Here is a 24,694-nt window from a genome sequence, read left to right as displayed (position 1 = left end):
CCTCTGTAGAATAATTTACAAACAAACCTTACAGTATGTACAAAAACAAAACAAAACAAAACAAAAAACCGAAGAAAGAAAAAAAAAAAGAAAGAACAAAAAAAGGCCCACCCTGGTTGCCAGCTAGGACAGGAACTACTTTTGCTACAAAAATGAACCCTGTACAGTATCATGAGGGTGGGAGAGAGTGCTACTCCCCGGAGGGATGGCAGATGGGAGGCTGGGGGAAGAGGAGGCTACAGTACTGTGTGCTCAGAATTGGAGGGGTGGGGGCAACGAGACAGGCCCTGCCCTGCCCAACCGCAGAGCCAGGCCAAAGGGCATAGGGGAGTGGGAACAGGGGGTCTTTCCTTCCAAACAGTCCCCCATGGCTTGGAGAAAAATGGTCTTGCATCTGTCTGTCATATTGCTCAGGGTGCGGGTGGGGGGGATAGTTAGGGGAAGAGGGGGAGGCTTAGCAAGGTGGGACAAAGGAGAAATGACTTTGGTGCCAGGGTGAGAAGAGACGCCCAGAAAGGAAATGTAGGTGTACACCATTATTGCTTCCTCCTAGGGCGAAGGGTTGGGGACGGTGGCAGGAAGATGCTGGGGGATGCCTAGGATGGGGGCTTTGGGCCTGGCCCCGCCCCACCCAAGGTGCAGGTGGGAGCCACTGCAACCCTCTCCTATGGCCGTGGGAATCATTAAGGCAGAAACAAGAGGAGAAGCAGCTGGAAGAAGAGGGTGCAGCTCAGAGCTGCCCCTCAAATGGAGAAAATTCAAATGAAATCCGAAGTGGAAGGGGAAAGGGGTGGCAAGCAGAGGGAGATCAGCCCTCCTCCAATCTCAGACCCCAGGCTGGTGGTGTGATCGTCCCTGCAACACCCTCTCCTCCCAGCAACCTAAGTTGTACACAATGCCCATGCCCTTCCGAGTCGGTATTGCCAGGTTTGTGCAAAATGAGGCGGAAGACTTCTGGAGGGGGTGGGCAGTGAGCCTGAGAGGGGCTAGAGCTGGGGCCGCTCACAGTGACTCCCCCATACCGGGCCACTGCCCAGAATGGCTATTCCTGGCTGGATTCTAGAAGCCCTCCAAAGTTCAGGAGAGCCTGGAAGGAGACCTTACGCCAGCTTGGGCCCAGGTGGAGAGCCCAAAGAGGCTGGAAGACTGAGCCTGGGGCCTGGGAGGGGTGGGGGAGGGGCAGGAGATGGACCAGGGGAGCCGGGAACAGGAGCATCTACAGTTGCTGTGTTTCATCCTGGTTTTTTTTTTCTTTTTTTCTTTTTTTTTCTAAAAATGTAACAATGAAAATTCCAAAAATAAAACCCCTTCCAGGACCTCAGCCCCTCCTTCCCCAGGCCCCACCTCCAAAAAGCGGCCTCGTGGGTGGGGCTGGGGGTGGGGGGAGAGGGGAAAAAAAGAAAAGAGAAAAAAACCCACTTTTCTGTTTTCTTTTTTCTTAGGAGGCCCAAGAGTCTTTGAGGCAGTGAAGGAGGCAGTTGGGGGATGATGATGGTGAAAGGGGGCAGGGAGGGCAAAAGGGTGCAGGGGTTGGGGCTCAGGTGGGGCCTCCGGCAGACCCCCACCCGCCAGGGGCTGGGAGTGCGGGGGCGTCCTCGCCCGATGTCCCCGTGCAGGCACAGCATGCCCTCTTGGCAGCCTGATGCTCTTTCTGGGCCCCCACCTCGGCTGCCATAGAGGGGAGGCCCAGGAGGCCCGGGGCCTCCTCTGGGGTGGGTGGGGTCCTCAAGGCAGGCAGAGTGGGGCTCTCAGGAGACAGGGCAGGGGGGCTGCTGCTGCCCACGGCATCCACAGATGCATCTGGGGACGTGGACTCATCCTGGCCCGCAGCCACACTGTCTGCTTGCTGTATCAAGGACATTTCATCTACCTCCACCTCTGTGGACACGTCCTGGCCATCGACCTCCACCAGTTCCTCAGCTGGGGATGCATCCTGGGCCACGAATAATTCCTGCACCTCAATTGCACCCAGGGCAGAGGGCGCCTCCTCCTCTTCCTCTTCCAGTGTCAGCTCAAACTGGAACTTATCAGGTGGAAGTGGGTGGTCTGGCCCCTCGGGCTCCTCCTCGGGTGGTGGCGACGGGCTCTGCCGAATGGCACTGTAGTACCAGTCCCGGTTATCTTCCAACGTGTCCAAGATCTCCTGGGCATCTGGGTGGACCAAGTCAGCCCATGTCTCCCACAGTGGGTGCACAATATAGTCAATGAAGCCCACCTGGGGGAGGGAGAAGAAGGCATAATGAACTGGTGGCTCATGGGTACAGACGGGACTGCCATGCTGGGGGATCTAATGGAATTGAAAGATTTTATTCATTTATTCTGAGAGAGAGAGGAAGGAAGAGAAACATTGATGTGTGAGAGAAACACTGACTGGTTGCCTCTCTCATGCACCCCAATTGGGGACTGGGCCGCAAGCCAGACATGTGCCCTGATCAGGAATCAAACTGGTCACCTTTCACTTTGCAGGACGACACTGGTCACACAACTAACCAAGCCACACTGGTCAGAGAGGGATCTGATAAAATTTAAAAGATGCTGATATCATTTGACTCAGCAATCTTGCTTCTCCAGATCTACCCTGGAAAAATTCTTGTCTAAATAACAAAAAAGGATCACATGAGACGTAAACAAAAACTGGAAACACTTCCATATATGTACACATCAGTGGGGGACTTTTTAAAAATGTGGTTCCCAGATATTCACTATGGCATTTTTTGCAACAAAGCGAAACTAGAAATAACTTCATGGCACGCTAACACCCTGATATCATCTTCCCTACTTTTTATGGACAGAATCTTTATTTTTTTTTTCCTTGGGGGACACAATGCCTCCAGCTGAAAACTACATTTCCCAGTCTCCCTTGCAAAGAGAGGGTAGTCTTGAGACCACCTGTAGATGGAAGATGCTGGGCGCTGCATCAGCTGGCAAGGGCTTTCTTCCCTGGAATGCAGCCAGAATGGCTGGGGCTTCGACAGTGTCTGTGACCATGAGAGGCATTTCTGGGGACAGAAGCCCCATTCTTCAGAGGATAGAAGAGAAACGCTGAAAGCTCCGCGTGCCTGCCAATTTCGTGGACCCACAGAGAGCCAAGTTCCCTTTCTCTAGGCTTTTCTTATATAAAGGGGAAAAAAGCTTTATTTTGTTTGAGTCACTGTGAATTTCACTTTTTTAAATTGATCTTTCGAGTCATAGGAAGGAAGGGAGAAGGGAGGGAGAGAGAAACATCGATTTATTGTCCCACTTGTTTGTGCATTCATTGGTTGAATCTCGTATGCACCCTAACTGGGGATCAAACCCATAACCCTGATGTATCAAGGTGATTCTCTAACCAACTGAGCTATCCAACCAGGGCAAAGTCATTGTGAATTTCTAACTCCTTAACACTTAAATGACTATCAGCAGGGAGATGGCTACACAACCATTATCTTTCTATATCTGTGGGTGTGGTAAATCTGTTGTAATAGCTTGCTTGGACAGATCTCCGTCATTGTTGAAAAGGCAAGCTGTATAAAATGGGTATATATTCATACAATTTATATTCTTAAAAAAGCTAGCCCTGGCTGTTGTGTCTCAGTGGATTGAATGCTGGCCTGCAAACTGAAAGGTCACCAGTTCGATTCTCAGTCAGGGCATGTGCCTGAGTTGTGGGCCAGGTCCCCAGTTGGGGGTATGCAAGAGGCAACCAATCACATATCAGTGTTTCCTTTTCTTTCTTCCTCCCTTCCCCTCGCCCTGAAAATAAATAAATAAAGTCCTTTTTTAAAAAAAGCTAAAAGTTAAGTTGCCTGTGAAAATAACTACATAATAAAACTATGAAACTGGTTTTCATCAGAGTTGAGGGTGATGTGCAGGCCCAGGAGACACCTGAATGTTCTGCCTGGAAGAGGAGGGCGCTCCTGGCATCTGGTGGGTGGAGGCCAAGGATGCCGCTCAGCATCATACAGTGCACACGATGGCCCCGCAACAGAGAGTGAGCTGGCCCCAACTGCCAACAGAGCTAAGGCTGGGAAACCCCGAGGCTGGCCTGCGAGGGCACAGACACCGAACTGGGAAAGGTGAGTCTCCCTGGGAGGAGACCAGAAGTGGGGAGTGTGACAAACTCTTACATTCACACTTCAGAGTTGAGTCTTTTAGGAGACTGTGTTCCTGTCCCTCTTTGTTAATTAATCAGACACACGATGAAGACAGGTCAATTCATCTCATCTTGAAATCCTCTGAAAATCAGGGACCATGTCACTGGCCAGGTTAGGACATTGGAAATAGGCTGAGCCAACATAAGGTCTGTAACTGAAGTCCAGCTAAGTATTATCATTGCACTACAGCGGTTGCTGCAAATGAGTTAGAACTGTCTGAATGAAGTCTGTGTGCCCAAGGCTCAGTTTAGTTGTTCTGTGGAGAAGAAAATGTTGCATATTCCCCATCAGACAGAGGAGGGAAAAACAAACTGAGGCTTGATACTGCAGAGGGGCAGCCCAGGACCTTCTGGGCCTCGAAGCCCCAGGCCAGGATGGGATGGGAGGCTGGTGCCCTGAAACTGTACCTGAGACTTCTCCACGGAGGCCGTGTGCTTGTCACACATGGGGCTGATCTCCATGCCACGTTCACGTTCACGGTCGCCCTGCTGGAAGAACTCAGCCATGATGCGGTCTGTCCACTGGCGGTACAGCTCGAGCGGCTTGGTGGGGTTGCTGAGGTCCGCACAGTGCACCATGTTCCTCAGGACCTGCACAGGGCACGGGACCTTCAGAGGCCATGCTCCCATCTCAGCCTGTGGCCTCAGGCTTCCTTACCTTCCCCCCGTGGGGAGGGGAGTGGGGAGGAGGGGTGGGGGGAGATGAAGAGAGACAGAGGAATAAAGAGGGAGTAAGTGGGAGAGAGGAGGGAGGAAGTAAGAAAGGGTTGATGGAGGAAAGGGCAGGCGGAAGGAGGAAAAAGAGGAGGTAGAGGGAGAGAGGTGTGAAGGAAGTGGAGAGGTGGAGGAAATAGGGGGAGAGGGGAGGGAAAAGTGGAGGAGGTGGTGGGGAAGAGGGGAAGGGAGGGGTTGATGAAAGGAAGAATTGGGGGAGGCGGTTGGAGGTGAGGGGCAATGGGAAGGTGAAAGAGGAGAGAAAGGAAAATAGGAAGATGGGCAAGAGGGGAGCTAGAGGCTGACAGAGGGGCAGGAACCCAGGTCTGAGGGTGAAGGGGAAGGGAGGAGACCAGTCTTCTTATACGATGCACAAAGGGAGCACCTGGATGCGGTCAGAGTAGTTGTCCAGCAGAAGGACCCCTGAGCTGGTTACTTTCTTGGTTTCTACCATGGTCTTCAGGTCAGCTAGGAGGGTCATATGCTTGGACATGTCTGTGGCCAGCACCTGTGGGCAAGGGGGCCATCAGAGGGGCCACTGAAGCTCTGCCACCAGACCACTGGACCAACCAGAGCCTCTAAAGTTTTCATGGGGTTAAACCTGTCCCCACAAGTCCCATGAAAAGATGCCTCTTCCCCCAGAGGCCTTTCCATGTCAAACTCAGACCTTCCCAAAGCACGACCCATCAAAGGCCACCTTTTCTGCTCTGTCCCTGCCCCGCCCACCCACCATGTCGATGACCATCTTGCGCAGGCTCTGCCGCTGGCGTTTGCTGAGGTTCTGGAAGATGTCGCAGTTGTCCTCCTGCAATAGCTTGAAGCCCACAGCCAGGTGGTGGTTCTCCAGCACCGACTCGTCGTTGTACATGAGCGCCAGTTCCGAATCTGCGGCCCAGGCCGGGGCAGGGGTCAGGGGACGGGAGGTCCCACAGGGCTACCTCCATCCCGATAGGCCCCGCCCCCTTGGAGGGCCACTCACTGGTGTTGATGAGGAACTGGTTGGAGACCCCAGGGTGGTCCACGTCGTGGATGGCAGCAGCAAAGAGGGCTGCGAGAATCTCCAGGTCTGTGAATACAGCCTGGAGGCAGAGACAGAGGGTCAGAGAGACACAGGAGTTAGAAGGATTGGGGGAGTCAGAGAGATAGGGTAAGAGAGATGGGGGTCAAAAAAGATGGGGGTCAGGAGAAAAAGATAAGGATCAGTGAGCGGTATGGGGTTGGAGAGAGGTGGAGGTCAGAGACCCAGGGCCAGAGAGGTCAACAGGAGATCAGAGACGGCTAGTCAGAGAGACGGGGTCAGTGGGGCAGGGGCCAAGCAGGCGGGGCTCACGTCCAGCGCAGGTGTGGCCAGCAGCACGTGGGTGGACTGCAGCACATCGGCAGCGTGCAGGCTGTTGTGGTAGGCCACATCCTGGTGGTAGTGGTCCTCCAGAGTCAGCATATATGTCACCATTGTGTCCACTGGGATGTGAAACTTCTTTAGCAGGTCCCGTTCCTGAGGGCAGGTATGGAGGGGTGGTGACCCCCGCTAGCCCTTAGCTCCCTACTCTGGACCCTCCCTCATACTGTCCCCCACCCTGCTCCACTCAGCCCGCCCTACCTGGAATATGGTGTACATGATGCAGCTGAGGGAACGGCCCCCGGCATAATCTGACACGTGAAAGATATTCAGGCCCCACTTGTTCAGGTTCTCCAGTTCCTGGAGGAGATGGAGGCCAGAGATCAGGAGTCTGCAAGGCCCAGGGCCCTCTGGGCTCCTTCCTACAGAGCTCTGGTCTGCAGGTGGCACCATCACTGCTTACCCTGTGGGTGGCAGGCTCAGCAGCACAGAATCTACTGCCCAGGTCCTACTGGGCCGAGAAATAACAAAGCAACCACGGCAACTGTCTGCTGAGTGCTTATTATCTGCCAGGCACCACACTAAGCGCTTGGTCTCATTTGGCAGGGGCAGAGAAGCGACCAAGACCTTGTAGCCTCCAAGCTAAGCTGCTCATGGGCACCAGGAGGAAATAAACATGGGCTAATTTTCCATGTCTTCACAACATCCAGAAGAGTGCCGGCACGTAGCAGGTGCTCAATAAACACTGGGTAGCGCCGCCAGCGTCAGCTCGCGGAGGGTTACTGTACATGTCAGCTGAGCAAGCCACTGAGAGAACATCACACCTATTGCACAAATCAATGCTAGAGCCCCTTGGCTCAAGGTCTCTCGGAAGAGCCAGGAGCCAAACCCAGGTCCGGCTTGCAGTGCACACTGTTGGGGTTCTGCCCAGACCCCCTTTACTGGCCACTGCGCCCATCCCCCAGCTGCTGGGGCTGCTGCGTCTAAGGCTCACAGCTGCCCCATTTTCCAGAAAACTGTTTTTGTCCCTGAAGGAACTACATGAAGGGGATGTTGCCATCCACGCTGGGGATGGCTCCCAGCCAGTGACTGACACGGAGACCAACGCTCTTCCCTCAGGGTAGGCTCAACTCGCGGTGCTGCTCACAGTCCCGAGGTCTGTGTGGGGTCAGGCTGCAGCCGGCCTCTAGCTAAGACCACCACCTTGCTTAGCTCCTTCCTCTCCTGCTCCTGAGAGTCGCAGAAAGTTCACATTATGCCTCTCGCTTTTACGAAAGACCGACATTCATACATGTACCTGTTTTTGCTAAGTGGCAGAAATCCAAAGAGGAGTTTTGCTTTTACAAAAAAAGGTGAAAATCAAACACAGACAACAGCGTTCAGCATTGGTTTGTCAACAGCTGCTGTAGAGGCAGCAGCACCCTGGGCAGTGAGGGCGGCCCTGCCAAGCTCCTCCCCCAGGAACTGCACTCTGCACCTCAGCACCCAGCCATCAGTGCTGTGGACTGTGTCGGTGAGCATCTGTGCTTTCTCTAAATTTATTTTGTGCATCCATTAGCAAGGTGGGTCCTAAGGTAGCAGAAAAGCTTAAGAAAGCTCTAAGGGTGTTACACTTAGGGTAAAACTGGACATAATTGTTTGGATCATGAACGAAATAAAGACATAAGTCAGTGATAACTGCCTCTTCATTTTACGCCATTTGGGTTTACGAAAGGTTGCATAGGAACGCTCTGCTCCGAGAAAGCTGAGGGACCTGTACACCCTGATCCTCATCTCAGGCTAACCTAACACCCAGTCCTTCCCCAGTAAACCCCTGCCCCTCTCCAGCCCAGCACCCCCTGAGTCCCCACCCACTTGGGCCAGGAGCTCCTCTTGGTCTGTCTTCACCCCAAAGCGGGGTACGCTGGAATCAGTCAGGCTGCTGCTATGCATCAGCTTTTTCACCCCCATGATCTGAGACATGGGCTGAAACTGTGGCCCAGGGGGTGGAGGCTGCTGGGAGGGTCTTTGCCAGGGAGCTTGCTGTTTTTCTCCATCCTTCATCATGGGCGATGGGATCTCCACTTCATTCTGCTTGTCTATAGAAGACGGAAGAGAGCAAGCGTGAGTCCCCCTCGGAGACTCCTTCATTTGGTCCTCAGCCCCCATCCCATTCTCTTTGGGAAGTCTCACCCGGGAGGGCAGACCCTTTCTGGGTGTCATGCTGTTGGTTACTCATAGGCTGGAACCCAGAGAGGAGGTAGAAATTTTTCCGGGAGGTGGTGGGCTGCAGTAGTGACTTTAAGGCCTGCCTGAAGCTGGAGCCACGGTGGGCATGCTAGGGAGAGCCACTGCCTGCCCTGTTAGGCAGCGAACCTTCCCTGGCTTGAAGACACCTCCATGGTGACGGAGAACGCTGGTAGGGGTAGACGCTCGAAGGAGGGAGGGACAGGTGGTCTCTGGCTCCAGGGACCCTGCCCCCTACCCTGTAACACCAGCAGGCCTGGAAGCCAGATGCTGGAGCCCTTTTCCTGAGGTTTCAAGGGCTTCCAGAGCCCAGCCAGGGCAGGTATTGTGACCTGGGGCCCACAGAGACAGGGCCTAACAGGGGTCATTTGCATGCTGTGCTCCCATTGGCTGGATCTCAGAATTTGGACAACCACACCCCCACTGGAGGGAGCTTTTGAAAATCAGAACCTTCTCTTAAACTGTGGGGAGGAGTAAATCTCCTGACTTTGAGGATCTTTGGTGATAAATTGTGAGGGTGAAATTATCCTGAGTTTGTGTGGAATATCCTCAGCTCGGGCTCTTGGGTTCAGAGATTAGAATGAATTGGAGGTCCTCATGAGCTTTGGGTTCCACTGAGTTAGGAAATTCACCTAAATTTGGGGCTTTTTAAGCTTGAGAAATCTATTGAGTTGGGACACCTGAAGTTTGGGGAATCATCTGAATTTGAGGGGGTTATAAAAGTTTGGGGATTCTATTGAATTTGGGGCACTTTTCAGTTTGGAGGTTTTTTAAAGTTTCAGGGTCTTTTATGGATTATTCAGGGCAGAGGGTCCCTTATGTTTGAGAATCCCACTGAGTTTAGACATCTCTCTTGACTTTGAGGGGCCCTTAAGAATTTTGGGAAGAATACAAGTTTGCAGATTCTACTGACTTTTGTGGGGCTTTTCAGCCTGGAGGCATTTTCTCCCAGTCACTTATTTATTTATTTAATCATCACCCCAGGATATGCTTATTGATTTTCAGAGAGAGAGGAAGGGGGAGAGAGAAAGAGAAACATCGATGCACAAGAGAAACAAGAAACATCAACTGGTTACCTCCTGTATGTGCCCCAACCAGGGATCAAACCAGCCATCTACGCATGTGCCCTGACCAGGAATCGAACCCCCAACCTTTTGGTATATGGGATGACGCTCCAACCAACTGAGCCACCTGGCCGGGGCAGCCTGAAGGCATTTTCAAATTTAGGAATTTTATTTGAGTTTGGGGTCTTGAGGGGTTCTTGAGTTTCAGAGACCACTGGGCTTCCACTGAATTTGGAGAGCTTTTCAGTTCAGAGAGATTTTTTTAATGTGGGGTCTTATAGAAGTTGGGGTCCCACTGAACTGGGGGGCATCATGAGTATGGGAACTCTTGAACTGGTGACTTTGATCTTTGGAGAGTTGAGATTCAAGGTCCACTGGGCAAAGGTGGGCAACGTGACCCGGGGTCTGGAGGGGCCCCTCCAGCCCAGGTGTGTACGCCTGCCACGGGCTGCCCTTCACTCACCCAGGAATGTGGTGGAGATGTACTCAGAGACCTGGTTTCCTGACCTGCTCATCTCTGATAGGTGTGTGAGTTCACGGTTTAGCATCCTCTTGAACTATGATGAGGGAGGCAAGAAGGAAGGAAGGAATAATGGGGTCACAGAAAACAGGGGAAGTCAGCCTCACCCAAGAAACTTCTGAAGACCCCAGGAGTCCCTCCCACTTCTCTGTTCAGCCAAGGGAGCCAGCAGGCTGCCAGAGGGGAGGGGTCAGCCCCTCCCCTTCTCTGAGCTCTGGATGGGGGTCTCCAGGCCTGGGGAGCCAGGACCCAGCATATCCCTCCTTGTCTGAGAAAGGGGGGCTCCCCTCCCCATACTCTCACACTCTCCCCCCACATGGAGGAGCCAGAGGAGCACCTGTGGAAGGGAGGGGCTCCTAACTAACAGGGAGCCAATGGAGTATCAGGAGAATCCCATTGCCATGGTGATGGGAGTCTCCTTAGCAACTCCCCCTCCAACCAGCTGCTGAGCTTGGGGGAAAGGGGGGCAGGCCTCAGGCCCCTTAACACTTGCCTTCCCAGAGCTACTGCTGGCCTCTCTCTCTCCCCAGGCACTGACACCATGCCCTGGGGGTCCTGGTCCCCAGCACCCAGCCCAGTTTGGAAGAAGGAAACACAGTTCCCAAGTTCTGGGTGACGAAAAGGTTTGGCTGGGGCAGGTGGCAAATAGTGAGCCGATGAAGCCCTAGTTGGGTCACCCAGGGGAGGGGGTTTCCATTATAGCCCCCTCTTTCTTAGCCTCAGGGGGTGGCCACATGCACAGATAAATGGAGTATACTCAGAACCCAGCTAGGGGGTCCCTCCTGGTCCCCTAATGCCACTTCACACAGCATCTGCTGTGACATTGTGCAAGAAGGAGAAAGGGCATCAGCTCCCTGCCCCCAAGCTCTGCCAAAGCACCTCCAAAGCAGAAGCTGACTCTGACCAGAGAGGCAGGAGGGGCACTGGGCAGGAAGGGTGAGCCTGAGAGCCCACTCCGGACGGAGCACTCGCTCCACCCAGAGCTGCCCAGAGACCTTGGGCGCCCATAGAGAGAGGGAGAAACACCTACACACACAAGATGGACCCACGAAGTCACAAACAGCACACAGACACAGATTCCTATGGTACACAGTTCACACAGCCCCAGACATGCAAGTCAAGGGGCACATACAACAAGGTGGTCACTGATACTCAGGATCACATGTCGCAGAAAAATCACGCATTCTGCACTCACAAAGATGTCCAACAGACAACACCACAATCAGAGCCATAAGAGCCCAGACAGGGCCGCGCCATGACCCAGGCAAACAAGCACATAGACAGGCGGCCCCATACCACTGCAGACACACACATGTGTGCAGTGACAGTCACGCCCAGAGAGACCCACACCCCTAGCCACCCACCATTTGTGCCCAGCCCTGGGCCACACACAGAGCCACAGTCATAAGCATTCACCTCCAGGCCATACACGTGCACAGCTGAACACACAATTCCAGACCAGGGGTTGAAGGGTCAGAGGTCTGAGGGCCAAGGCCAGATCTCCTGCCCATCCACCCCACCCTGAGGTCCCCTACCTGGTCCCACCAGCCCACCAGCCATGGTTTGGAGCAGGTCTCGCAGAAGAAATCCACCAAGGGCATCTTGGAGTCTTAGCCCTGCTCAGGGCTGCCACACACAGAAGCTGAGCTTGGGGAGTCCTGGGGTTAACAGCCACCGTCTGGGGTGGGGGTGGGGTGCTGGGCGGGTGGGCAGTGGAAGGGGGAGCCGCGGAGGGGCCTGGGCCGGCCCAGCAGGGCTGGGGGCTCCCTTCCCCTCCGCGCTCCCGGTGGCAGCCCTGGTTACATGGTCTGCCAGCCCCTGGCCCCTGGGGGCCCCCCCACAGCAGTGGCTGGAGGTGGCCAGGGACCCCTGCCCATGGAGGAGAAGGGCGAGGGTCCCAGGAGGCGGCTTCAGAGGCTCTGGCTCTGTGTGTGCGCCTGTGTGTGCGTGCTCACTGCAGCACTGGCAGGCTGCATGTGATGTCAGCTGGTGCCGTGGGTGGGGGGGCGTTAAAGGGGCATCAGAGCCCACAGACCTCAGCCAGGACCCAGGTGGGGCTGGGAGAGGCAGAGGAGTACACACCCCCTCAAGGACATTCCCCCTTCATGGACACACCCAGAGACAAAGATACACACCCAGACGCTCCGCACTCACAGACATACGAACACTCTGAGACACACCTTCCACACTAACACAGCCAGACACTTGACACATTTGAACACACACAGATACCCAGATGCTTTAAGCCCTATGCACACATCATCACAATTCTGATGTGCAATACATTTATAGGTACACAGCTGAGTACGCAGAGACACAAATGCCTGCAGACGCACCCTTTCCAAGAACACAGACCCACACCTAGACATGGAAACACACACGGAGGAACAAACACTCTGATGCTGGACACACTTATAAACATATACTCAACACACCTTCAGATACACTTTCAAACAAACACAAATACCCAAGTGGCCTTAGACACAAACATACCCTGACAAATGCAGGAGGAAATACGCACACACTCACATACACACCCATCACAGACACGCACTCACAGATTCACATTCAGAGAGACAGTCACATTCTCAGATGCTCAACACACCCTCAGGGACACAGTTGCCCTCAGACTTGTAAGTTCCTATACAAATTTCCACCCACAGGCCAAAACACCGCCCCCAACACAGACACGCCCCACCTGTACATCCATTTCCTGAGATGCATCCTCCCACGGGGGCTGCCACCAAACCCCGCAACTCCAGGAAGCATCGTTCCCACTGCCTACTTTCTGAATGGGCCCCGGAGTTGCACAGTGCACCATCTGCACAGCTGTACATAGAAGCCTTGCACCCTCCCCTGCTGTCCTGCAAGTACACGTGCGCGCGCACACACACACAGAGTCACAAATACATGGAGATACACCCTACAAGTGTGGACCAACTCACCCTTCTAGACATACACACCCTCCAGCACAGACCCACACATAACCCCGCATAATTGCCTGTGCATACCCACACACGATCCATAGGTACACATCTGTACGCCACTCCTGAAAGAACCTCCTGGATGGAACACACCCAACCCTGCGCTGCAAAAATGTGGCCAACAAATCGACAGCCACACAGACTCAGTCAAAGATACACACACCCGTAGACCAAACGAGCACACAACACCGCCCAAAGCAAGATGATTGTGTATGGACAGATGTACAGCCAGACAAACACACTCCCCACACCAGGCTCCCTAGGTCCTGGGAGAAGTTAAAATCCATAGGAGCTACAAGTCCTGAAGTTGTGCCCACGGGTTGGTCCCGCCCAGGGACTGACCGCACACTGTAGGCCCTATCCTGGTATTGGCCCTGCTCGCTGGCTCCACCCTGTTGTCAGCCCCGCCCCAAGGTCCCACCCCGCAGACCCTGTCCAGGGATTGGCCCGATCCCAGGGCTGGTTCCGCCCACAGGTTCCACCCAGCAGTTGGTTCCACCCCGCAGGCCCCGTCCAGGGGCTGGCCCTGCCCTGCCATGCCCTGCCCTGTCTTCCTGGCCGAGGCTGCACACCTTGTGGGACGCCATCTCGCTGACTGAACGGTAGGTCTGCATGGTCTCTAGCTGCTCCAGACACCAGTCGAGCTCCTCCAGCGTCTCCCGGGCCAACTGCTGACACGTCTCCTCTGGAGAAGGGGCAGCAGGGGCGGCAAATGAGGGGATCCTTAGGCAGACCCACAGAGGCCCCGGCCCATGGTAATCGGGGTCAACCAGTGGGATGCTGGGAAAGGGGATGACCCCGGGTGAGGGAACACCTCGGGGCAGTAATAGGGGCCCTTTTCGGCTACCCCTGGGCTTATTTACCTGACAGCGTGGCTTTGCAGACCGGCGTTGGCCCACTCAGTGGGGATCGCCTGAAATGAAACGGGGCTCCAGTGCCAGCCCCCCAGGTCCCCGCAAAATTTCCTCCATAGATAGTATTGATTTTTTTTTTTTTTTTTTTAGTGGTTTACAGGGCATACTGTCATGTACTCTAATTGAACTTTTTTACAGAATTTTGCAATAACCCATTTTACAGACATGGAAACTAAGGCTCAAAGAGGTGAGCCAGCTTCCTTGGAGGCTGTGTGGCTGCTTAGCAGTAGGGTCAGGTCTTCTGTTTCCAAGGTTCCTGCTTCCTTGACCATCCTTTCCTGACTCCCAGAGGGAGCAGCAGTTCTTAGCCACACCCCTGACCCAAAATAACAACTACACCTATTTAATGAGCACTTACTATGTGCTGGGCAATGTTTGAGCACTTTCTATATTATTATCCTCTGGTCCCCTCACAGCAGCCATCTAATGGAGGAGCTATTAAATTCCCATTTCATGGAGAAGGAATAGAGGCACCTCAGGATGCTGTCTGCGCAGCAAGTTGGTATGAAGGCAGGAGTGGCGGGTGGCTGGCCACCTATGGCCTCATCACCCTGTATGTGGACACCTCCATCTTTGTTTATAAAAGCTTCTGTGCCATGGCATTTGAATTGCGATGGCTTACTGGCTAAGAGGGAGCTGTCGCCCAAACAGAGACTCAGGAGAGATCAAGTGCCCGCCTGAGGTCACACAGCAGAGCCAAAAGTGGAACCCAGGTACACTTAGCCTCGTGATCATGGGCGTTGGGGCCCAGCCTAGACTTACTTGTTGCTGGGAATGGGCACATTGGTCAGGAGTGAGAAGTTGCTGCGAACACTCCGGAGACTGGCCAGCACCTAGGACCAGGGGCAGCAGTGAGGAGAGAGTAGCTGGGGCTAGGCCCCTCTCCCCAAGTGTGGGGGAGGTTTGGAGCCCCTTTGATCCTTAGGAGAGGGGTCTCACCTGGGCAAATGGCGTCACGATGAGGTCCTCGGCATACCTATAATCAAGGACAGGGGTAGGTCAGGGGTCTTCACAGCAGGGTGCCAAAGGACCTGAGTGGACTGGGGGTGGGGTGCCAGAGAAGCACCTTTCTAGGGCGCACACTCTGTGGAGGTGGGGCCCAAGGAGGCTGGTAGCCAGGGAGGGCGCTCCACGCAGTAGGGGCAGGGCACGTACACCTCCCAAGAGTGAACACACTGCAGGGACCAGGCCTGAAGGAACCGGAGGTCAGGGAGAAGGGCTCAGGTGGGTGGTGGGGAGATGAAGAGCACATATACCTCTCACATACAGGTGAGAGCAGTGGGTGGGGAAGGGCGTAAGCAGGAAAGGGCCTGGGAGGGACAGTGAGGTGGATACCTTGCTGGGCAGGGGCAGGGTAGAGGATCCAATGAGGGGGGCGCTGAGCAGGTCTGGGGGATGCTCGTGCCTCAGTGGTGGTCATGATAAGGGAGGCTAGCTTAGGAAAGGCTGGAGGGAGGCGCAGCCGAGGTGGGCACTGTGGGAGGAAGCAGTGGTGGGGAGGGGCTCAACCGGAGGTGCTCCCTCCTTGACAGAGACACAGGTTGAGAGCGGGCCAGGCCCCAGCAGCCAATGGGTAGTTTGGGTGGGCGGGCACTACATGGACAAGGGTGGGGGCTGGAACTGAGGTAAGGGCTCAGTGTGACTGGGTAGGGGACAGAGATAGGGCGGGTACTCACTGGATGGACATGCCATAAAGGGACTAAGCCCTTTATAAGGGGAGGGGGGCTGTTTATCCTTCTCTGGGGAGGACAGGTCTCGGGGCTTGGGCAGCGTGCCCCTCCTTGCTAGGAAGGGCAGCTTGTGAGAGAGCCAGGCCTGGAAGAGCTGGCAGGTGGGATTAAGGAGTGCTCACGCCTCGCTGGTGACTGACGAGTTCCGGGACATGGTCTTGGGCGACATGTCATAGTCGCTGTCTGAGCGGTAGAGGAAAGATTCGCGGCGCTGACTGGCGGCCACCCCAGCGTGCAGCACAAGGCCTGGGCTCGCCTGCGAGTCCAGGGGGCTGCGGCCAGGCGATGGTGTAGGCCCATTCTCTGTCTCGAAGCTGCAGGGGCAGGCGGAAACAGCGGTCAGGGGGGCTGAGATGGCATCGCGGAGGTTAAAAGGAGCAAGGGCGCCAAGGGAATTCCTGGCAGAGGGGAGGGGCAGATAAAGGGCACTGAGAGAGAGAGACACCCTGAAAGAGCTGGGAGACAAAGAATTGCAGAGATCACACAGTTACTGAGAGACTTTGTAAGCCAGGCCCTGGTGTAGGTGTGAGGGATACAGCAGTGATCGAGACAGAACATGACCTGTCCCTCACAGAGATGACATGGGGAGGGCTGGACTATAAACCGGTTAACGTAGTAACAGCGCATACCCCAAAAGTTGTGGGGTCCTTCTTGACTCTACTTTTCCCATAGCACCTCAAACCAGCCTCACTGCCCAAATCTATTCAGAATTGGTACACTTCGCAGCCTCTCGTTGGCCACCATCCCTGATCACTTGCCTCAACCAGTACCATCACCCGTGCCCTGGTCCCTGGCTCCTTTCTTTTTTTTAGAGAGAGGGAGGAAAAGAGAGAGAAGCATCAATCAGCTGTCCCACCCATGTGCCCCAACTGGGGATTGAACTCACAACCTAGGTATGTGCCCTACCTGGGTATCAAACCTACAACATATGGTGCACAAGACAGACCTCCAACCAACCAAGTGACCCGGCCAGGATCCTGGCTCCTGTCTTTGCCCCTAGATCTGTTTCCCCCTCAGCAGCCAAAGGAGCCTGTAAACACTTGAGTCAGGTCACATCCCTCCTCTTCTCAGCACCTTCTTTGGACCCCGACTTACTCAGAGGAAAAGCCAAAGTCATCACTGCAACCACAAGGCCCTGCCCGTGACCTCTCACTCTAGTCTTCACTCATGCGCTCCAACCACAACTGAGGCTTTCTCACTATTCCCTAAACATTCCACGCAGATTTCTGCCTCATGGCCTTTGCACAGGCTCTTCATCCTGCCTAGGTCTCCAGTTGCTCCTCTTTCACCTCCTTCAGGCCTCGGCTCAAATATTGACTCCTCGGGAGAGCCTCCCCTGACCCGCGCATCTAAAATTCCCACCCCTGCCCTAATATTTCCTATTTCCCTTTCTTACAACAATCTTACTTACCGAACACAATCTACATTTTACTCCTGTACTGTTTGCTTGCCCTTATAGAATGAAGTGCTGCAGATCAGGGATATTTGTCTGCTTTGTTTACTACGGTGTCACTTGTGCCAAGAACATGCATGGCCTGGCACATAGTGGACACACAGCAAATATTTACTGAATGAATCATAATATATATAAATGAATACATGAATTGGACTGTGCCTTGCAGAGAATTAAACTGGATGGATGACTGCAGGTTACTGGAGAGCTGACTTTAGCTGCTGTGGTTGAAGCAGGCCTGTCTTAGGAGGTAACATCTGAGCAGGGCCGGAAAGAGGAGGAGGAAGGCCATGGGGCAGGAGGTGGCAGGAAGCGCTCCTGGAGGAAGGAACAGCAAGTGCAAAATCCCTGGGGCAGGGTTCGGTTTGAGGGCCAGCAGGGAAGCTGGTGTGGCTGGAATAGAGATATGGACTAGGACAGAGACACAGCTACAGAGAAGGGAGATAGTGGGACCCCAGCCTGGGGGCACCGACAAGACCAGGACCCTCAGGATGAGGCAGGGAGATGTTGGTTACGTCCCACTTTCCAGCTGTATGACTTGGAGAAAATATGGAATTTCAGTTTCCTTTTCTACACAGTGAACACAACCACCACCTCCCTCGGGACATCCAGGTGGCCAGCATTAGCAACAGGTAAAATGCTCAGAACCGTGCCTGGCACAGAGCTCAAAAAACCCTGGCATTTCTAAGTCTCCCGGCTCCACACATGCCAATGGGGGAGTGGATTCAGCAAGGCAGTCGATTGGGAGAGCTGAGTATGAGAAAGGGAGCTGTGCGCCTGCAATGTGCTCTGCGGCCTCAGAGACACTTCCTCTGGTCACTTCCACTACTGTTAAAGTGAGGGGGTTAGACTAGTGACCAGACATCAGCCTGCCCTCTGGGGGGTTCAAGGGAGTAGGGAGGAAATGGAAACCCCTCCTTTCCAGCCCTACTGATTGCGAATCAGCATGAGATTGTGTTTGAATAGTTCCTCTGCTAAGAAGTCAGTCTAAAGTCTCCTAGAACGGAAGAGTGATAATACCTTCCATATCTTGAACCATTTTTCTAGTCGTCTTCTGGAGTGTGCGAAGAATGGAGGGACTTCCCTGACTCTCTCTTACCAAGGAAAAACGAAGTTCAAAGAGGAGAATGATTAATTCTGAGTCACACAGCAAGGCCATGATGGGGTCGGAATTCAAAACCAAGTCTTGTGACTCCTTAGACCAAAATGTAAACTGCTGCCCTCCGCCTACCTGACCCCCATCAGAGCATGTTACTCCCAGTAGAAAAAATGTTCAAAGGCCCAGGCAACCAACACCAAAAGCAGAGTGGGGCTGGGGCCCTGAGTAATCAGATATTCCAGTTTTAGGAAAGAAACCTGAAATTTTAAAGTCAAATATTCAAACTTCTTTTTTCTAAAAAAAAATATTTTATTTATTTTTAGAGAGAGGGGAACGGAGGGAGAAAGAGAGGGAGAAAAACATCAATGTGTGGTTGCCTCTTGCACCCCTAACTGGCAACCTGGCCTGCAACCCAGGCATGTGCCCTAACTGGGAACCGAACCTGTGACCTTCCAATTCACAGGTTGGCACTCAGTCCACTGGGCCACGGCAGCCAGGGCCAGGGGCTGTTTCTCATATGCAGCCAGCCTTGGCCTGTGCTGCATGCTTTCCTAAAAACTACCAAAAGTCCACAGGCCTTAACGTGCCCTGTGCCTCCTGCTAAGCACCCCAGGTCTGCCACTGGCAGTAGCTAGCCTCAGTTCTTAGTGCGGCCTTTCCCATGTGCCTTCCGGCCCATCAAAGGCAGCTACCAACCGGATTGCTTTGTAGCTACTATCAGGTGGCCCTGGGCCAGGTAAGGGCAGCAGCTGACCTGGGCCATCCCTGAGCCCCTCCCAAGAGGCCCCAGAACCAACACACTCAGTGGCCAGCTTCAGACCACAAGAGAGCACCACTTAATGGTCTTCACAAAAGGCATGCCCAGAGGGTGGTCTCAGCAGGCACCAGAGCCCTGCTGGGGTGAATCCTGCTCTGTGGTTGTAGCCAGTCCTCATAAGGAGTCAGCCTGAGGGTCAGCCCTACTCTGACATGCCACATCAATCAAGGTTCAACCATAACAGGAGGGCACACACAACCCACACAAGGGACACTCCTGAAGCACCTGGCTTAGATGACCAGGGAGACTGTACCACAGGACACCTCCTATGTAAGGCCTCCCTGCCAAAATTGGGAGATGTAGAAAATCTACCTAAAACATAGAAACAATCACAGAGATGCAGACCAAATGAGACAAAGAAATGTACCCAAAAGGAAAAAGATGGAGAAAATTCCAGAAAAAGAACTGAATGAAATGGAGGCAACCGAGCTACCAGATGCATAGTTCAATACATTGGTTATAAGGATACTCAATGAACTTAGAGGAGGAATAGATGAACTAAGTGGTAACTTCAACAAAGAGATAGTAAACATAAAAAAGTTCATAGACACCAAAAAAAGAACTGCTCAGAAAATAAGAATATACTAGAAGGAATCAATGGCAGATCAGGTGAAGCGGAGGATTGGATCAATGATTTGGAAGGTGAGGTAGAGGAAAACACCCAGTTGAAACAGAAAAAAGATTTTTTAAAAAGGAGGATAGGCATCCCTCACAAACACTGTTAAGGAAGATGCACAATAGAATACCATTTATATATAAGCCATGGAGAACAATATTACATGCTGTTTATGGACACAAAATGTGTAATAAAATTATATATCTTCAGGCATGTTTTTAAACACTGAGTCATGATAAAGGTGGTCACCTCTGAGGAAGTATGTGAATGGATAAAGAAAGATAAGTAAAGAAGACAAAATGGATGTTTGTTATACCAGACTTTATAATTGTCTGTAGAATTGAGATTCTTCACTAGTATTATAATTTAAAAATAAATTACCAAACAAGTTCTAAGATGAAAAAAAATGAGGATAACTTAAGGGACCTCTGGAACAACATCAACCATATGAGCATTCACATCAAAGAGGTACCAGAAGGAGAAGAGGGAGAGCACAAGGGATTGAAAAGCTATTTGAAGAAATAATGACTGAAAACTTCCCTAACCCAGTGAAGGAAATAGATATACAAGTCTAGGAAGCACAGAGAGTCCCAAACAAGATGGACCGAAGGAGGCCCACACCAAGACACAGCATAATTAAAATGCTAAAGATTAAAGACAAAGAGAGAATCTTAAGAGCAATAAGGTATCTACAAGGGAGCTCCCATAAGACTGTCAGCTGATTTCTATACAGAAACTTAGCAGGCAAGAAGGGATTGGCACAAAATATTCAAAATGAGGAAAAGCAAGGATCTACAACCAAGACTATTCTATCCATAAAGGCTTATCATTTAGAATCGGAGGAGAGATAAAGGGCTTCCCAAACAAGAAAAAGTTAAAAGAGTTCATCACTACCAAACCAGTATTAAAAGAAATGTTACAGGAGCTTGTTTAAGAGGAAGAAGGGGGGGAATATAAATATGAATAATAAAATGACAATAACTATGAACCTATCAATAGTCACTTAAATGTAAATGGATTAAAGGCACCAATCAAAAGACATATGGTGGTTGAATGGATAAGAAAACAAGGTCCACACAAGACCTGTGTTGTCTGCAAGAGGCCCACTTTGGATCAAAAGACACACACAGACTGAAAGTAAAGGGATGGAAAAAGATATTTCATGCAAATAGAAACAAAAAAAGCTGGAATAGCAATAGTAAAACAAAGACTATAATAAGAGACAAAGGACACTTCATAATGATAAAGGGATCAATTCAACAATGGGATGTAACCCTTGTAAACAGTTACACACCTAATGCAGAAGCATCTACGTATATAAAGCAAATGTTGATGAACATAAAGGGAGAGATCTAGTATAGTAATTGTAGGGGACTTTAACATCCCATTGACATCAATGGATAGATCATCCAGACAGAAAACAAGGAAACAGTGGCCTTAAATGACCCATTAGACCAGATGGATTTAATTAATATTTTTAGAGCATTTCACCACAAAACAGTACAATATATATTCTTTTTAAGCACATATAGGACATTTTCCAGGATGGAACACATGTTAGGTCACAAATAAGCCTCAATAAATGTAGGAAGACTGAAATCATATCAAGCATCTTCTCTAACCACAATGCTATGAAACTAGAAATTAATTACAAGAAGAAAATTGAAAAACATACAAACACATGGAGGCTAAATAGCATGTTATTAATCAATAAAGAAGTTAACAAAGAGCCCTGGCTGGTGTGGCTCATTGGATTGAGCACTGACCTGCGAACCAAAGGGTCACCAGTTTGATTCCCTGTCAGGGCAGATGCCTGGGTTGAGGGCCAGGTCCCCAAGGGGGTATGTGAGAGGCAACCACACATTGATGTTTCTCTCCCTCTTTCCTCTCTCTCTAAAAATAAATAAAGTCTTTTTAAAAATGAAGTTAACGAAGAGATCAAGGAAGAAATTAAAAGATACCTTGAGATAAATGAAAATGAAAATACAATGGCCCCAAATCTATGGGACACAGTAAAAGAAATCCCAAGACGGAAATTCATAGCATTATAGGCCTACCTCTAGAAACAAGAAAAATCATAAACAGAGTGGAAATAAACAAAATAGGGTCAAAAAAAAAAAAAAAAACAGCACAAAAGATCAATCCAACCAAGAGCTGATTCTTTGAAAAGATCAACGAAAATGATAAACCTTTAACCACACTCGCCAAGAAAAAAAAGAGAGAGGGCCCACATAAATCAAATAAAAAATGAAAGAAGTAACAATCGATGACACAGAATACAAAAGATTACAAGAAGAAAATATAATGAACAATCATATGCCAACAAAGTGGACAACCTGGAAGAAATGGATAAATTCCTAGAAACATACGTCTTCCAAGACTGAGTCAAGAAGAAACGGAAGTCTGAACAGACCAGTAACTACTAACGAAATTGAATCAGCAATTAAAAAAAATCCCTCCCAACAAACAAAAGCCCTGGCCTGATGGCCTCATAGGTAAATTTTACCCAACATTCAAACATTCTTCTCAAATTATTCCAAAAAAATTCTAGAGGAGCGAAGTCTCTCAGGCTCATTTTACGAGGCCAGCATTACTCTAATTCTAAAACCAAAGACATTGAGAGAGAGAGAGAGAGAGAGAGAGAGAGAGAGAGAGAGAGAAAAGTATAGGCCATTATCTCTGATGAACATAGCTGCAAAAATCCTCAACAAAATATTTGCAAACACAATTCAGCAATACATTACAAAGAGCATTCACCATGATCAAGTGGGATCTATTTCTTGGATGCAAGGTTCATTCAATACACACAAATTTACATGATATACCACATCAACAAAATGAAGGATAAAAATCATATGATCTTTTCAATAGAGACAGGGAAAGTATTTTACAAAATCCAGCATCTATTTATGCTGGATTCTCAGCAAACTGGGAATAGAACATATCGCAACATAATAAAGGCCATATACAACAGACTTACAGTTAACATCATACTCAGTGGTAAAAAGCTAAAAGTGTTTTCCTTAAGATCAAGAACAAGGCAAAGGTGTCCATTATGACGACTTTTATTCAACATAGTATCAGAAGTCCTAGCTACAGCAATCAGACAAGAAAAAGAAATAAAAGGAAATTGGAAAGGAAGTAAATCTGTTATTTGTAGATTACATGATACTAGAGAGAACCCGAAAGATTCCGCAGAACTATTAAAACTGATAAGTGAATTCAGTAAAATAGCAGGATACAAAAATTAATATTCAAAAATCAGTTGCATTTTAAAAAATTATTTGCTTTCAGATAGAGGGGAAGGGAGGGAGAAAAAGAGGGAGGGAAACATTGATGTGAGAGAGAGACATCAATCAGTTGCCTCCTGCATGCGCCAACCGGGGACCTGGCCTGCAACACAGGCATGTACCTTGACCAGGAACTGAATTGGCGACCTTTCGGTTTGCAGGACAATGCCCAATCCACTGAGCCACACCCGGGCAATAAATAAAATATATTTTTTTAACAAGGAAAAAAAATTAAAGCAGGATAATAAATAAAATCTTTTAAAAAAGGAAAAATTTCAAAAGAAAGAAAAGGTAAATAACAAGTATTGGTGCAAAGATGAAGAGATTGGCGAGTTTGTGCATTGCTGGTGGAATGTAAAGTGGTACAGCAGTTGGAAAATTGGTTTGGCAGCTCCTCAGAAATGTGAGTATACAATTACAGGGGGACTTTGGTTTTTGAAGTTAATTCATTCAGGAAGGCTGTTTGAGAATCAAACTGTTCAAGATGGGACACATTTGAAAACCAAGGTTTGACTGCATCATGTGATCCAGCAGTTCTACTTCTAGGTATATACAGTCCAAAGAATTGAAAGCAAAGACGCAAACAGTTACTTGCATACCAATGTTCATAGCAGCATTATTCACAATAGCCAAAGAGTGGAAACAACTCATTGTCCATCGACTGGGTGAATGGATAAAGAGTGGTGTATGTATATACAATGGAATATTATTCAGTCTTAAATAGGAAGGAAATGCTGACACATGGGTGAACCTTGAAAACATGGTAAATGAAATAAGTCAAATACAGAAGGACAAGTAGGCCGATGGAATGGATTAGAGAGCCCAGAAATAAACCCTCATATATATGGACAAAATATTTTTGATATGTGTGCCAAGACCGTTCAATGGGAAGAGGACAGTCTTTTCAACAAATGGTGCAATCTGTTGTGGATTGGTGCAGTTGTACTCATCATATGAGATCCCCAGAGGAGTCAGATTCACAGAGACAGCAAGTAGAACGGTGAGTGCTAGGGGTCCTGGGGGAGGGGAAAGGGGTCAGTGTTTAACAGGGAAGATGAAAAAGTTCTGGGTGGCTGTGATGGCTTCACAACAATGTTTGTGGACTTAATGATACAAATTACACACTCAGAAATGACTAAAATGGGACATTTTATGTTATTTATATACTACCACAGTAAAAACTTCATACAGATGTATAATAAAAAAGGAGACTTTAATATGTTAATTTTTGAAAGAAATAAAAAAAAATTCTTAAGATGGAAAGCTTAATCATGAGCTTGAGCCTTTGATGATAATGCCCAGCTATTGAGCACCTGCTATGTGCTGGGTGCCAGGTTAATCCTTTTAGGTGTACAGTAATGATAAGAAGACACTGAGCACTGGGCATGGCATTATTGAGTGCTTTATGCACATGAACCCAGTATGTCTCCCACCAACTCTGTGAGTTGGGTTCTGTTAACATCCTGGTTCAATGAGAAGGCAGGCACAGAAGGGTGGCGCAGGGTTGGTAGCCTCGTTGCTTGAGAATCATGTCTTGTCTCCTAAGGCCCAGCCTGGATTTTGGGGCTCTGCTGAGTGCCACTGTGAAGGGCAGTGGAGCTATCAAGGTAGAGAGGCCCCCTCCCCTGCCCCAGGAACTGAAATGCAGTTTAGGGAAGGTAAGACCCAGGTCCCAGAGGGCAAACAGCTAGCATTGGGAGAAGATACTGCAGCCCCAGGGGACTCAACTCACTGTAAGCGGGAGACCAGAGACAGGGATGGGAAGAGGCTCCCTGGGGCCCCCCTGTTTGTGCTGC

The 24,694-nt window shown here is 50.4% G+C and overlaps 1 protein-coding gene across 4 annotated transcripts in view; it reads right to left on the bottom strand.

Annotated features, from left to right (window-relative positions):
* Positions 1-25: 25 nt before the first annotated feature.
* PDE4A (phosphodiesterase 4A) overlaps positions 26-24,694 on the bottom strand; it is a 35,344-nt gene continuing 10,675 nt past the window's right edge. For 3 of the 4 annotated variants that reach the window (XM_054562182.1, XM_054562184.1, XM_054562183.1), the window contains exons 2-15: positions 15,746-15,937; positions 14,833-14,869; positions 14,656-14,726; positions 13,843-13,892; positions 13,552-13,664; positions 9,939-10,032; positions 8,040-8,263; positions 6,447-6,545; positions 6,177-6,341; positions 5,826-5,925; positions 5,577-5,731; positions 5,232-5,354; positions 4,541-4,723; positions 26-2,215 (exon numbers count right to left, since the gene is read on the bottom strand). In XM_054562182.1, coding sequence (XP_054418157.1) covers positions 1,538-2,215; positions 4,541-4,723; positions 5,232-5,354; positions 5,577-5,731; positions 5,826-5,925; positions 6,177-6,341; positions 6,447-6,545; positions 8,040-8,263; positions 9,939-10,032; positions 13,552-13,664; positions 13,843-13,892; positions 14,656-14,726; positions 14,833-14,869; positions 15,746-15,937 — 2,284 coding nt within the window. In that variant the 3' untranslated portion in view covers positions 26-1,537. Of the gene's footprint in view, positions 2,216-4,540; positions 4,724-5,231; positions 5,355-5,576; positions 5,732-5,825; positions 5,926-6,176; positions 6,342-6,446; positions 6,546-8,039; positions 8,264-9,938; positions 10,033-11,530; positions 11,925-13,551; positions 13,665-13,842; positions 13,893-14,655; positions 14,727-14,832; positions 14,870-15,745; positions 15,938-24,694 lie in introns of those variants that run through there. The other variant, XM_054562185.1, reaches the window with a different exon arrangement.

Source organism: Pteronotus mesoamericanus, unplaced genomic scaffold (assembly GCF_021234165.1).
Source record: "Pteronotus mesoamericanus isolate MK-2021 breed Mesoamerican mustached bat unplaced genomic scaffold, CSHL_Meso_final scaffold_636, whole genome shotgun sequence".
Classification (NCBI taxonomy): domain Eukaryota; kingdom Metazoa; phylum Chordata; class Mammalia; order Chiroptera; family Mormoopidae; genus Pteronotus; species Pteronotus mesoamericanus.
The sequence above is the reverse complement of the archived record's forward strand: the minus strand, read 5'-3'. Positions and strand labels throughout refer to the sequence as shown.